Source organism: Athene noctua, chromosome 5 (assembly GCF_965140245.1).
Source record: "Athene noctua chromosome 5, bAthNoc1.hap1.1, whole genome shotgun sequence".
Lineage (NCBI taxonomy): Eukaryota > Metazoa > Chordata > Aves > Strigiformes > Strigidae > Athene > Athene noctua.
In genome coordinates, this window is record NC_134041.1 from 25,930,532 (window position 1) to 25,945,144 (window position 14,613).

Here is a 14,613-nt window from a genome sequence, read left to right on the forward strand (position 1 = left end):
TCCTGACACCACTCACAAGGTTATCACTTCATTCATGGTAAGAACATCTGATCCATGCCATCCAGACTTACTGCCCCCAAATCAAAACCATTTGCGATAGTAATGGGGGACGATTGGCTTCAGTGGTCCTAATCCATGTCAGAATTACTTTGAAAGGTTTGGGGACATATAGGGACAAACCTGAGCAGCCAAAGAAAAACCATTAACCTGATTAAAAAGCCTATAGATACACTAAGTTTATTTCACTGGGGATTTACAACCATCTTATCAGAATTTTTTTCTGTTAAAGGCTGAATTCAAATAAGAATCCCAGTACTTCAAGAAGAAATCCTGTCAGTCATACACAAATCTGTTATAATGAGATGCATTGATAACCCCAGTTTGTGGGACTACAGTTTATTTTCAATAGCAGTAAAGTGGCCATAAATCTATAGATTGAGTTTGTTCCAATAAATGTATTTTAAATGTGTGGCACATGAAGTCCCTTTTTCTGTGGGTTGGGTTTTTTTTCACCTTCACAAGAAAGCACCTATTGCTCTCCCTCACATCATCTGTAAAACATAGCTGCTCTGCTTGTGCTAAACACCAGCCCCCAGCTCCCAAGAGTTGCATTGGCCTAGATGTTATGCTGCTGAGTTGAACTGATAGTCCATTTTGGACTCATGTCCAGCTGAGCCAAACACTGCACAGGCCACCGGAAATGGGAAACTATTTTTAAGATTCTATACGCATCACCTATTTTCTTTAACTGCTTTATCCTCTTTATGCTTTTATCCTGGTTTCCTACTTCATGCTGTTGTCCATGTGGGTACCCCTCTATGTTGAGTGTGCCTATACACAGTTATAATTCAGGTGCTTGAATAACTTATTCTTTTCTACTTTGGTACCTGTGGCAACAAAGGAGGCAGCCCTTAGTGTCTGCAGTGCACCTTAGCTGATTTTCCACTGTTGAGCACCAGTGAGGTCACCAATTCCTTTTCCTTCTGCACACCTTACAAATCTTCAGTTTATCTTGTGGGCTTCAAAAGTGCATTTTCTATGGCAGTCACATTGCATAGCCATTCTTCTTGTCTCTGTGTGTGAAGGAAGTCATTCCAGAAAGGCACTATATTTGCAGTACTTTAAACTTGATGAAAAAGTATTTGACTTCTCTGAAACTGAGAAGCAGAAAGCAAGAGGAAAAAAAACAGGCCTAGAAAGATTGCTGCAGGGTTTCTCTCTTGTTTTTCTTCCTTAGTGAGTAAGACCAGTTTGTAGGAGGACCAGATTCAGACTTGGAGCCTTCAATACCTGATTAAGATCTCCGGGGCCTGAAGATGTGATGGCCTTCCCCCGCAGTCATCTAGCCTGTAGCTCCAGTTCAGGGCAGCCTGTGGTTGCCACGTACTGGCTCTGGTGCCGGTCACAGGTAGCTTTGCCTCCTGTATACCAGGTAAGCATGACTACTTTTCTCTCCACATCTTGGGAACTCCTCTAGCTGACACCATGTCCACTGGGAGGAGGCTATTCTGTTGTCCCTCATTCATCTCTGTAGTCCTCTGAAAATTTATCTATAGCACATATAGAGTTGTAGACAGTCTTGAATTTTCAGCATTGCTGTTGTTGTTTCTGCCATCAGCCTCTGAGTTGTTTTCCTGATATCTGCAGGAAAAGACAATCCCATTGCTGGAGAGCCTGAATGAAACCTCAAGTCCTTTACATACCTCTATGGACATTGCTGAAGACAAAACTTAGGTGATTACTTCTGATGTATGCAGAAGATCTGCAGTATAATATATACAGGCAGCTCACCTTGAAGAAGAATGTAAGTTGTCTTTCTTTTAAAATTATTTCTCTATTTTCTGGGGGGTATTGTTGTCTGATATTATTACTATTGTTGGTGGATATTGTTTCTTAAAATGTCTCTGAAGAAACTACATTCACTACTACCTCTATCCAGTATACCTTTTTTCATAAAATGTAGTTTGAATACTTTGTCTTAGTTGAAATGTGACAGTTTAAATAAATTCCTCTCTGGAAATTGTCAACTTTTAGTTGTCTAACAGTTCTTCTTGAAATCAAAGCACAAATGTAGAGAGAATTAGTGCTAGCAGCTACAATGGTAAACTGATCATCCGGCAGACCAGTTATAGATCAGAAAAATGTAATCTTTACTATCAAGAAAGAATTACATCTCTGGTGTCCTGTGAGAAAATGATGGAGATGGTTGAAGTCTAGGATTTAGCTGGGCTTGCAAGGAAAGTGCCTCATTAAGAAATTCTGACAGCCTCCCTCCTGACACATGAAGTCACACTGTTGTGACACTTAAAGACGTTAACAAGGAAGTTTTTTCTAATTATAGTGGAGCAAGACATTGGAGACCGGAGATAGAACTTTCTAAAGTGTTGCAACTAAATTGTAAAGCAGACTTTGGTTAAACAAGGGTGTTATGCTCATTGGTCTTGATCCTCCAGTCAGATCAGCGTACACAGACCTCCTCCTCCCCACATTAAGCTGCAGGACCATTCCCGGACCACTTGGAAACAGTGCTGTGTTTAAATCAAAACAATTTCCTCTCTCTCAGTGTTAGTACTCGCAGTGATGTTCAGCTCAGGTGGCCTTCTATTTACAATATTAGCCTTTTGAGCAAGTAGCTTGTCAAATTTGGAAGCTCACTTTAAGGAATTACTCTTTACAGAACAGGCTACATACAGTAACTATAATTTCTTTAACTATTTGCAGTATTGAAATATGACTTATATTAACTCTTTAATGGAAGTGGTCTGGCCATGAAAACAGTGGTATTTAGTATGTCTGGGATAGTCTGTCTTAGGCAGAATAAATAGTATTTCTGGTTTTGGCTACTGTATTTTATGTGAGCTCAGAGATGGACCTAAAAAAGCCAGAAGTATGTAAGTAGTGCCTTAAAATCTCCATCAGATATTTTCCTGGATCAGTATCTTATAGGACAGAGTATTAAATGCCTTTTCTGTTAGACAGCAGAGTTGGTTATGCACAGAGAAGTGATTTGGCTGGCAGTTTGGGAGGTAAGCTCTCATTAAGCTGTGGGCTTTGGGAAGACTCCTTGATAGCATTTCTGCAGCAACTGCCAGTGCTAATTTTGTACGTGTATTCCAGGTCTTTTTAAGATCATCTTGGTGGTGCAGCACAGATTAAATGTGCAACTCCAATGTGCTGTTATGAGATGCCTTTTAAAATTCTATCGACAGCCTCTGGTGTAGGAACTTCACCATCTGCTGCAGTCTGAAAGGATAAGAGGGAAAATCTATAGCTGGTGCAAATCCAGGCAAACCATGCAGAGGAGGAATTTGTCCCATAGCTGCTAAATCACAGACTAGACAAATGTTTTAGTAAAGGTGTCAGTCTCTGGGGTGTAACATCCCTTTCCAGTTTGGGAAATGCTTTGCGGTATAATATAGAATTATTTTTGTACATGGATAACAGTGCAGTGTATCAGGTGGTGTTTCTCCATAGGGGACAACTGCATTACAGCTTTGAGACAGCAGATTTTCTATGAATAAAACTTGCTGGTGGATAAAAGCCTTATCATTCAAGCATCTTGCAGGAAGGAATGGATGATATTTAAAATAAAAAGACTACAACTGAAAACAGTTACTTTCTGTTATTGCCCTGCATATAGCTGGGTTGATTTATTGCATTCCTATAGTTGTCCCAGTAGAAATTACTCCTGAAGAGGGATTTGGAAGACACACAGTAGTGGTCTTTTGAGGAAGTCCGCTTCTGTTGTCATGGGAGAGTGAAGTGGGTGGGAGGGGGTCAGTAGGTTAAACCCAAAACCAGGTAAATAGGAAAAGATGCTACAATGCTGAAGATGAGGGCAGGACAGTTCCCAAGGAAAAGAGTTCAAGAGGGATTCAGTAGACAGAACGAAATAGTTAAAATGATGAGAAAAAAGAGTTAATTTCAAACCTGCTTTCTTCATTGATTGCATAAGTGTTGAGCAGTCCAGCATGTGAAGGATGATAATGTTCAAGATGGGGTTGATGGGAATGACAGCATTTAGATAAGAGAATGGGGAAGGAAATGATAGCATAGCCTATCAACAGCTATGTTAAGGGTGAAACTAAACCATTTCTAATGCAAACTTTTGATTTTCTGAATTTTGCACATATTTTATCTATCTGTCTCTCATTCTAGATTCCAATTTTTTCTGTATTGGGGAAAAAAAAAGATAAATTTTGCTGAGGTATTTGCAATCTGGAAGCACAAATTCCATCTAAGTAAACACCTGCATATTGTTTCTCATCACTAATATGTTTCCATGTGCATTGTTTTCACCAGCATGATTCATCTGTCTTCTGCGTTATCAGTTTCAATTAATGAAGTTGTACAATCTGCATTGTGGGCACAGAACTGGTTGCTCAAAACTTTACTTTCCAGCACAAAACAGTTGAGGTTAAAGATCTCTTCCTTAATTATTGATGCTAGTGGTAGATGTTCTTTTAGTTCTGTAATCAGGTCTTTGAGAACAGCACTAAGTACCCATCAAAGATTAGCATCACATACAGATGCAGCCACCTTCGGTGGTCTCTGGTCCCTGACTGTGACAATGTGAAGCAGGGTCATCTGTCTCCCCCAGGTCCTGGTTCTCCATGAGAACTGGTACAACCTGTGCTGAAGCTGTCAGTCTTACCTCTTGTTGCTTTCTGTGGGAATAAGAAACTGCTCTGTCCACTGGTGCATAATAGGTGGGCCAGCAGAGTACAGTATAGCAGAAAAAGAGTTATGATACCTGTTTTATTTTGTAATTGCCAGACATCTTCCAACCCTAGTTCTCTACTAACAAGCTAAGCCTACAATCTCAAAACTGTTCCATGAAATTATTCTCCCTATTTGGGGCTAAGCTCCTGCAAAACAGCCATGTGTTGCTACCTAGCATTAATATTACGCTGTCAAGTGGTGATGAAGTAAGTAGCTATTTGACTGTCTCACACTGTCAGACAACAAGGTATCAAGTCAACAGCTAGCCTTTGCTGAGTGCAGCACTTCAATTGCAGCCATCTTGTGCTTCCAACTGTAAATATTAATGATATAAGATAGACCTTTATTGGCTACATAATACTTGCCTTAGCACACTACATGACACTGTTGCGTTACTTAGCTAATTATACTACTTGATAAAAATTTTGAGTATGTTTTTATCCTACTGGCTTTTTTTCTAGTAGAAAGTTGATTAGAGAGAGCAAACATCACTACATCTTAGCTTCAGGAAAGACTCTGGAATCCGGAGATGCATACATGAAAAGAGTAAATGGAAAAAAAAAAATCTATAAACCTCCATGTCAATAATTACTTCTTGAAACCCTGTTTGTTCTTGATTTAGACCTTTAATTTGTTGGTGGAGTTATTTTTTCTTGTGACTTTTTTTAAAAATGTACTTCCTTCTTGTTGATAGGAACATACGAGTGTGTCTCTACCTGTGAACCTTGCCTCTGTCCTCAGGGATTCATGGATCAAGTACTGCATACCTAATGTAGTATCCAGTCATTGTATTAATATTGCTGTCATTCAACAGGTTTGCATCTGTATGTTATCTGAACTAAGCCAACACTAATAATTGCTTTTTGGATATCTGCTGAAGATGAAAGTGGTTTATGAAGTCCCTTTCTATGTTATAGTCAGTACAGTACATGAGAAAAAGGTCTCTAAATATGTGTTAGAGATTTCTCTTAATTTTCTACTCCATGCTTTTACCTTACTGCCACCTAAAGATAACTATCAGAAAGTACATTGCGCTTCAGATTAGAGAGATTTACTCTAACATGCTAGGAAGTAATGGCAGCCTTGTCAGTGTCTTTCTTTTAAGAAGATTTCCTACACTTTCAGAAGATTTTCTTGAAGATCATACTTCTTAGAGATAAGGGAAAAAAAAAAATGCTGTCTCAGCTCACTGAATTTATCTCTGGTCCTCCAAGGCAAGGTGTATTGACTATGATTGCAACTCAACCCTGTTTCTAGCCAGATGACTATTTAGATCTGGGGGCTCCTCAATACAGGCTGAAAGTAACATTTTCTACAGTGCATGAACTGAGGTCAAAATCCCCCTTTATCTGCAGGTGTAAGCTGCTTCTGATACAACCTCCCCTTTGATTCCACCTTTCTCAGATACCAGAGTTTTCCCGTGTTGAACAGTCAGCCTAAGAGGTTCTTCCTTCTCAGCTCTATCCTTGATGCCTTATTTCTTCAATAGTAGCTTTCTGTTTGGAGATCCCCTTTAAAGCAGGCCAACTGAATAATGAGATAGAGACACAATTAGTTTATCATCAGTTAGGCAACCCAGGGTGGAAATGGTAATGGAATTTAATTTCTTCATACTGCCTAAATCGTGCCTGCACCAGTACCTGCAATCAGTCCCCAGTAGCCATATCAGGGCAGTACAGCCCTGCCCAGGCTCTAACACTCCCACTGAGAATGAGAACTAGCAAGGTCTAGTTTAGGATTTACCTGTCAGTCTCTATCTTTGGCAGTCTGTCACTTGCTTGGTGTTTGTACAGTAGCTAGTACACTGAGGCATGAAGCCCTGAGCAAGAAAACTTGAGTCTGACAGGTAGTCTTTCATGGAGCTGTTGCAATCAGGCATTTTTGCTGTATGAGATTTCCTTTCTGGAGTAAAGTATGGCATTCTATTTTGTTTAAACTGCAAGAATATTGCACTTACACTGGTAATAAATTATTGATATGTACTTATTACAGGTTTACAGCCTGAACTTAGTCTAAACTTGCATTTCCACATGAACTAATCTGTTATCTATTGTCTGAGCACCAGCAGATGCTCTTCCCAAACTGGCTGATCAGTCACTTCTCTCAGGCAAATGCCCTTGACTGCAGTCTTCACTCCACTATGCTGGTGCCTAAGGGCTCACCTCCATGCTCTGTGGGACTATCACCGATTAAAGACTGCTGAAGGATCTTGCTTTGTTTTTAAATAGTCTCAGATACTGAAAGGATTTGTCTCCATCACTCTCATTACCTGTAACTGCCTCAAACAAATGATGACCCATTTCGTTAAGCACCTGGCTGTGGTTGCATTGCAATGTCTGGAGATAGTTCATCCTCTGCCAAAATCCCATTCTGAAGTCTCACAAACCTGACACTTTGCTTGTTTGCTTTCTTTACTTTTTATACCAGAAATAAGCTATTTAATTCAGCTCATAAATTAATCAGTGATTTCCAAGATGCTTCTTTATGGGTCCAAGTAACTTTTCTGATTGATACTTGCATGCTTCCTTAAAATATTCCTATCTCATGCTTATTTCAAGATTGGTAAGGTAACCATGAAATCAAGCAAGTTATATATAATTTTGGCACAAGTCTTATATATTAGTGTTTTCTTCTGGAAGAATACTTCTGCTTCCTCTTTCATCAGTGGTTTTAGGAGAGGATGAAAATAGTGATCACGAGGTAGGAATTTTCAACTACTTCAGGTGAAATATGTTGTTTCAGGGTTCTGGTGCCAAGCCAGTTACACTCTGACCAGCCTGTGCATCAGGCCTGAGTGCTTCTCTGGGGAGACGGGGTAGCTGAGCACTGAAGGGAAATACCACTTCCATGTCAACTCCATCTAGAGAGCTTCACTGTTTCTGAGACTATTGCTTATCAGCAGGTTATACCAATAACACTTTATCTTTTTTAAGTGTCATGGTTAAAATATCCTGGGGTAGATTGTGGTCTCTCTGTTCAGTTCTTAGTAAAGGACAAGACGATGAAACTTCTGTACCTTACAGATGTTCCACAAACATTCACTTAAAATAACAAAGTCATTCTTACTGAACTAAGAAGAAGCCCAGGTGTTCACTACTGTCCCTATCTGCATGATTTTTACAAATCCATTTTACTCACAATTTTCCTACTTGTGACAATTTATTTCCCTCAGTATCACTTTGTGTCTCCAGGATCTCCTCCAAAACCACCTTCTGATGGCTTCCAGGAATGATAGGCAACTTGATAGGGTTTTTTTGGGACTCATCTCTGCTCTGGCTTCTCCAGAGAGATCCTCAGCAACCACTGAGTTTTCCTGACAATATCACATACAGAAAGGATGAGGAAAAGTTTATAAGGGGATAATAACTTCCAAACTGTAGAAAGTGACAGAAGACACCACCTTTTACTAGTGGGTTTAGGTCTACCATGAAGGATGTATTGCATTTTAATATGTGTACAAATCAAGCATTTCCTTTTGGCCTCGATGAGTTTTGTGTTTGATTAAAGGAAACATTAAAATGAGAAAGGACCAAATGGAATTTTCCATGAGACAGAGCACAGTGTGTTGCATGACTCTTGTGTGCAATATGCTGCATCAGTTCACAAAATAGTAAGATTTGGGATAAAAATGACAACAGTTACATCACTATATAAATTCTGTGGAGGAGATCTATGCCTACACTGCCATTTTACAGAGGGATTTGAGTCAGCCCAGGTAAAGGACCAAACATTAGACTTTAGCATTTGTGAATACAAACTGAAATTAGCCACGCAGAAGATGTGATGTTACTAGGCCCTCTCAATGCCTACTCTCTGCTTCCTTACTGATCTTAATTGTGAACAGGTCTCTTTTTTTTTTTTTTTTTTTTGTGTTCCAGGATTAGCATCTCCTAGGTGTCGGCCAGGTTTACTGTGTTCAGACCACACATCCTTTTTCTGGATAACTGCCACAAAGCCAATGGGGGAGAAAGTCTTGTCACTTCAGGAAAGCAACTACACCTTTAATTTCACCCACAAATAATTACTGCTTGGAGAAGAGGGAACAGAGGGTCCAGTCCCTTGGACTCTTGCTGGTGCAGCATGAGTGTTACCAGTGTTCCTCTAGACAGGAACAGTGATATTTCCATTCATTTCTGTAATGGATAAATTAGACCCCAAGCTATTTATGTGCTTAAGAATCTTCAAAATCCCTACCCTAGAATTTCACAGGGTCCGCCGACAACCAGAGTTGTCTGCCATGGTGCAAAATCTGCTCACTAATTAATTACAAAGGTTTGTAAAGCTGCTGATTCTCCTGTCCTTTCCATTGAATTACAGTAGTATCATTTTTTTTTTTAAATTTCAGTGCTCTTAATCTTCTTAAAAAGTGAATAATTTGTTCTACCAAATACTATTTGAATAAATTTAAGGACTGTTGTATTTGCTGGACAGTTATTTTGGTACAAAGCTCAGATATTTGTATAACAAGATTTGCCTCTCATTTAAAGTGGCTTTCTGTATGAAAACAGGTAAGTGTTCCCAATTTTTTGGAACCAAAATATTTTTCAGATCCTCAGGAACAGGAACTCTTTTTATTGCTTTTTAGTGGAAAAATATTCTATAAGACTAGTAAAGTGTGCAATTTTTTTCAGATGTTATTAGGAATGGAATTTCATAACAAGAACTGAAAAATACTCTGCACAAGAATGTACTTTGCAAGCAGAGTTCATCAGGACATACATAGTCAGATTAATATGCCAGCCTTTTATCTGGAAACATGATTTCATAGACCTTTGATAGTAACCTCAAGCATATGATTAGTTTCCAAGGCATTAACACTAGCCTACAGGATGCATTTGTTATGCTGAGCTAATATGTCAATACTATTAAAGAGCTACAGCACTATCACAGGCTAAATAAAGTAGTGGTTGTAATTAAGGATCACTGTTCCCAACCAGGCACCTTAATAAATGTGGGTAGATTTTTCTGAAGTGCTTAATCTGTAGTACCTGAGAAATTCCATATTTACCCTTTATCTGGCATACTTTATATATAAACATATCTAAGGTGTGGGGTAACTTTTGGTCTTTCTAATTATAATGGTGGTGAATGAGCTTCTTTTGAAGACACCTTGGTCCTAATCTGTCAATAAATTCCATGTAAAACCCCACACCCATGTATCAGTTCTGTCAGTTTTAGTGAAGACAAACACTGAATCCCAAGAGATTGCTGCCATTATGCACTCAGTAGAATAAGTTATCATTCCCCATCGTAACTCTATAACTTCTACTTAGTTCCTTTTTCTTTTCATAAGTACCCAGGTGAAAGCTCAGACTACATTTTTTCAGCTTGAAAGTGGGGTTGGAATTTTCTTTTCTTTAGAAACTTTTGGTTTAATTAAGCTATTTGGGATTTATGTAATTAAAACAGATTTACAGTCTCATTTCAGTCCATGTTTGGCCAAGTTGCCCACCAAATAAAAAAGCATCTCACTGTATAAAAGTGAAAGCTCATAAGTGACTAATGCCAGCTGTTGGGGTATCACTGCTGGTTTGCTATTTTCTAGAAAAATACCCATATTAAAAAAAAAAAAAAAAAAAGAAAAAATTACCACTGAACATAGCTAATTTCCATTTTCGGTGGAAACAGACACCAAAAAGCAAACAAAAGACTTCTCAATACTTGCAGCAAAATAATTTTTTCATCAATTGTATTTTAAGAAGCAAAATAAATGGAAACATGCAAAGTTTCAGCATTAAATCATAGCAATAGCCAGAAATACAAGAATTACCAAAAAGTTCATTCGTGTTTTGTTAGTACTTACAATGAGATCAGAGTTACACTTTTTTCTACAGAGATAACTGGAAGACAGCAGTATTTTCTCCTGCTCTTACCAAAAAAAAGAAAAAAAATTTAAAAAAAGAATATTATTGTATTTATGACTTAATTGTTCCAAAGGAACTTTCAGAATACCTTTCCTCAGTGCTAAGCCTGCTGTATTATTTGAAGATAGGAAAAATAGATAAAAGAGAAAAGAACAAGAAAAAAGATGTAAAATTTAGTATCCGAACAATGCAGGCATGGAGTGCATGAATGTATTATAAAGTGAGCAATGACTGAAGTAAATGCCCATGTGATGTGAATGTGAGTCTACAGGGAAAACATTGGAAGGTGAGAAAAAGGAAAACAATGCTATCGCAACATAAAGGATGGTGTACAGACAAAATGTGTTAGTCTGAATACTAAATGTGTTATGTGAATACCGTACTTGAGCTGATTCCTATATTGCAGAGCGTTATGCTGTCATATGTCATCTGGGCTCCCTTTTCTGCTTATATTTACCATGCACATTAAATATTCAACTGCTTTTCACTGATGCGTGCAGTAATGCTGGCCTGTGAGGAGCCTTCTTGTCTCTCCCAGCTAAGACACATCAGATAACCTTATTGTCTTTGCATCCTAATGTTTTTGTACCTTACGTTATGACACATATTAAATGTATTTCTTGCAATATCATTTTAGAAATTTTAGTTAAATCCTGTGTTTTGCACACAGACTAATAGAAAATAGCAAGGGATATTAAGGGGCTGTTCTGCTCTGAAAAACAACTGTAAAAAATGGCATTGTGACATTTCCAATGACTTCCAGAGCAGAGCTGCTCATTTTACAAATCTAAAGATGTTTCTTCTTACCCCACATTTGACCTGGCACAGGAATAAAGCTGGGGTCTCTCTGGCTCCTACCATCAATGCTAACAATTCTGCCATGACTCGTGATCTACAACCATGCAAATGATGTGAAAACAAATAAATTCCAGCTTTTCCCCACTCAGTTATGCTGACTCTGCCACGCTAATAAAAATAGTAAAAATTTACTTCCATCGATGAAATAATATTCCTTCAATAAGTTATCATCAGACTGTAGTAAGTTTACCTGTCCTGTACAGTCGTTTTCTCTAAATAGTTGACATGATGAGGGTTTTCTCAAAGTAAGGTACTACTGAGAATAAATCAGAAGTACCATGGAATACTCTTTATGCTTCCAGCAGCAGTCTTACAGAATGTAGATTATATAGACTGGACTGCTTACTTCCTTCCCACAGTCTGCTCCCTGCATAGATCTGAGGAGCATCAGGAAAGCTGATAGGTGAGAGTCAGCTTTTGCTTGTTGATAGTTCTCCTAACCCACAGCTTACTCCCGGCTTGGGAAAGCAAGCCAGCAGGAACGTCTCATGGGCTGGCTACGCTGGCCATGGTTGCTGGAGGATGAGGGCATCAGTTCTGAACAGCGGTTCAGTCCTCTTTCCTTTGGTCCTCAAGTACTGCTGGCTTCAGTATGATTGCAGAGCATGTAAATGAGTGGTTTTAAATATCTCTGATTTCATGAGGTTACATTATTGCAAGGCAAGGGCCTCAAACACAGTGGAGTTAGCTACACAGGACAGGGAATTTCAGAAAAATGGTTTAATTTTAAAAATATTCTATTGTACATATTAGTCTTTCTCAACAGTCTGCAAGAGCACTGGAGAAGACAAGCATCATAGCAGATACAAATGTGCTCACTTACTAAGACATCAGTCTGAGGCTCCCCAAGGGCTTGACCTGATTTTGCTGCCTGGAGTGATGGGCTGCTCAGCCACACCATACGAGGTGAACCTGGAGCTGACCTCCGTGTATGGTGAGACCCTCTGCTCACTCTCTGCAGGTTGCAACAGCTGGGATAATATTTTCAGTGCCCTCTGGGGAACCCAAAGCTCCTCAGCTGGTGCTGTGGAGGAGCAGTAGGTGAGTGGCTTGTCTGAAAATCAGGGTGGTAGCACTTCTCAGTTTCAGTTGACTTCCCTAGCTTTGCTTCTTCATTTTATCACAATCCTAAGGCTGGCAGCTGAATATTACTGTCTTAGTGTTGTCAACATTGAACATTTAAAATTAGGCTAAGAAGAAAAATTATTATATTGCTTTAAAATAATTATATTTGAATATGAAATTTATTTTTTTTTTTTAATTCTGTCTTGTATTTTTGCACTTCTATTTCTCTTACAGTCTTCCCCAAGCTTGGGAGGGCCAGCATCTTATCTGCTTTCATGGAGGCTGAAATCTGTGCGTTGAAGCATAAATACCAGTCATCTAGGGCAGAACAGTTTGTTCAGATCGAAGGTGTTGACAATATTGCTACCCTAGATTCACAAATGAACAAACTCTGAAGTATAGAGGTGTCCTAACCATCTGCAGTAGGAAAGACTGTAAATTCAGGACAAGAACAAATCTATACTGATGACAAAGAGACCAAAGTTCTTTCACTAAATACTCTCCCTTACAAGTGTGTAAATTTTTTCTTTGGGATTTTTTTGTTCCTGGTTTTTGCATTTGAAGAAGCAGAATGCTAATGCTGCTTTTGCACTCCATCTCCTAATATTTGAGAAGTTTTCTGATGGAAAGAGATGGTGAAACATTGTTTTTTCTTTTCAAATAATATCCTAAAACTCTTCTAATTTGTTTTGTGATCTCAAGACATAAGCTGATGAGAGCACTGGCTCAGAACAGGTGCAGTGTAAAAACTAACCTGCATGGCTGTATTTGCCATGATATATTGTTCTAGGTCTTGAAAAGAAAATATTTTCTATATTTCTGTCTATAATGGCAAGATAGAAGTATGCAAGAGGAAGAAAAACAAGTACAGCCACAATGAGACTGGGGGAAAATGGTATAGTTGTTACATTCCTGATGTCCACATCTTTTAGTCAAATGGTAATTATCCATTAATATCCTCATAAGTATAAATATGTAAATAGCTATGGGATGCATTATTCATGAATCACCAGGCATTAATTATTGTAATTAAGTATCATTTGCTACGTTCATATTACTAACCCTAGCAGTTAATGAATACATTAGCTAATCGCTGTAGACCAGATTCATTCAAAATTCTGTGTGTCTGTGCTATGGAAGCCTGAGAGAGTTTTATTGAATTTAGATTCAATATTGAACATATCTTACATGCTTACCAGTGTATTTTTAATGATATTAAATGTGAACCATAACCTCCAGTGCATGATGCTTGTCCTTGCACCCAGGAGGATGGAATGGTTCCAGCTGGAAGAGGATATGAAGGAAGCAGTGGTGCACATCAGAGCACATAGCAGTAGCTACCTTGGGCAGAACTTTAATTCCAGAACATGAAATTCACCACTACTTTCAAGTTTTATGTATATTCACATGTACAATAGAAGAGGGTGTGCTTTGTGAGGAAGTGATGTCCCAAGGGTGCAGCTGATGATAATGTTTAAGAAACAATTTCTAAGTACAGACTGAGCTGTTCATCAGTCGGTGCAGGGATGCGTCTGCCTTGTGCCAGCACAAGCAGAACACAGCACCAGCAGGATGTGCTCCTGAGTCTAATGGGGTCTCGGGGCACTCTTGAAACACAAAGTAAAATGAACAACCAAACTCTGCTATTTTTTTTACTCTCTGGATATCTATTTTGGGTAATACTAATCTAAATAAGACAGAAAGAAGACTTGTTGGAGGTTTTTTCGTTGCTTTCTTAGACTATACTTATTAGAACCAGGCTTTATGGTTCTTGAAGTAGAAATTTTGAAGAATTTTTTATTGCAAACAGAAATTTCCTTATTTTTAGGGAGAATCACTAACTCAAGATATAAAAATTTAGTACTTGAACTTACAAGTTAATGGATACACGGAATCACAGTATCATCTAGGTTGGAAAAGACTTTGAAGATCATTTAGCCCAACCATTAACCTAATACTGACTGTTCCCAACTCCATCATATCACTCAGTGCTATGTCAACCTGATTCTTGAACACCTCCAGGGATGGGGACTCCACCACCTCCCTGGGCAGCCCATTCCAACACCTGACAACCCCTTCTGGAAAGAAATGCTTCCTAATATCT

General features: G+C 38.6%; 1 protein-coding gene across 3 annotated transcripts in view; it reads right to left on the reverse strand.

Moving 5' to 3' along the window:
- The window catches only part of CRB1 (crumbs cell polarity complex component 1), a 112,785-nt gene that overhangs the window by 10,935 nt on the left and 87,237 nt on the right, over positions 1-14,613 (reverse strand). The window contains exon 12 of one of the 3 annotated variants that reach the window (XM_074906761.1): positions 860-1,641. The exons of the other annotated variants lie outside the window; for them this stretch is intronic. Within the exon in view, the coding sequence (XP_074762862.1) occupies positions 1,615-1,641 (27 nt within the window). The 3' untranslated portion in view covers positions 860-1,614. Of the gene's footprint in view, positions 1-859; positions 1,642-14,613 lie in introns of those variants that run through there. 3 annotated transcript variants of the gene reach the window in all.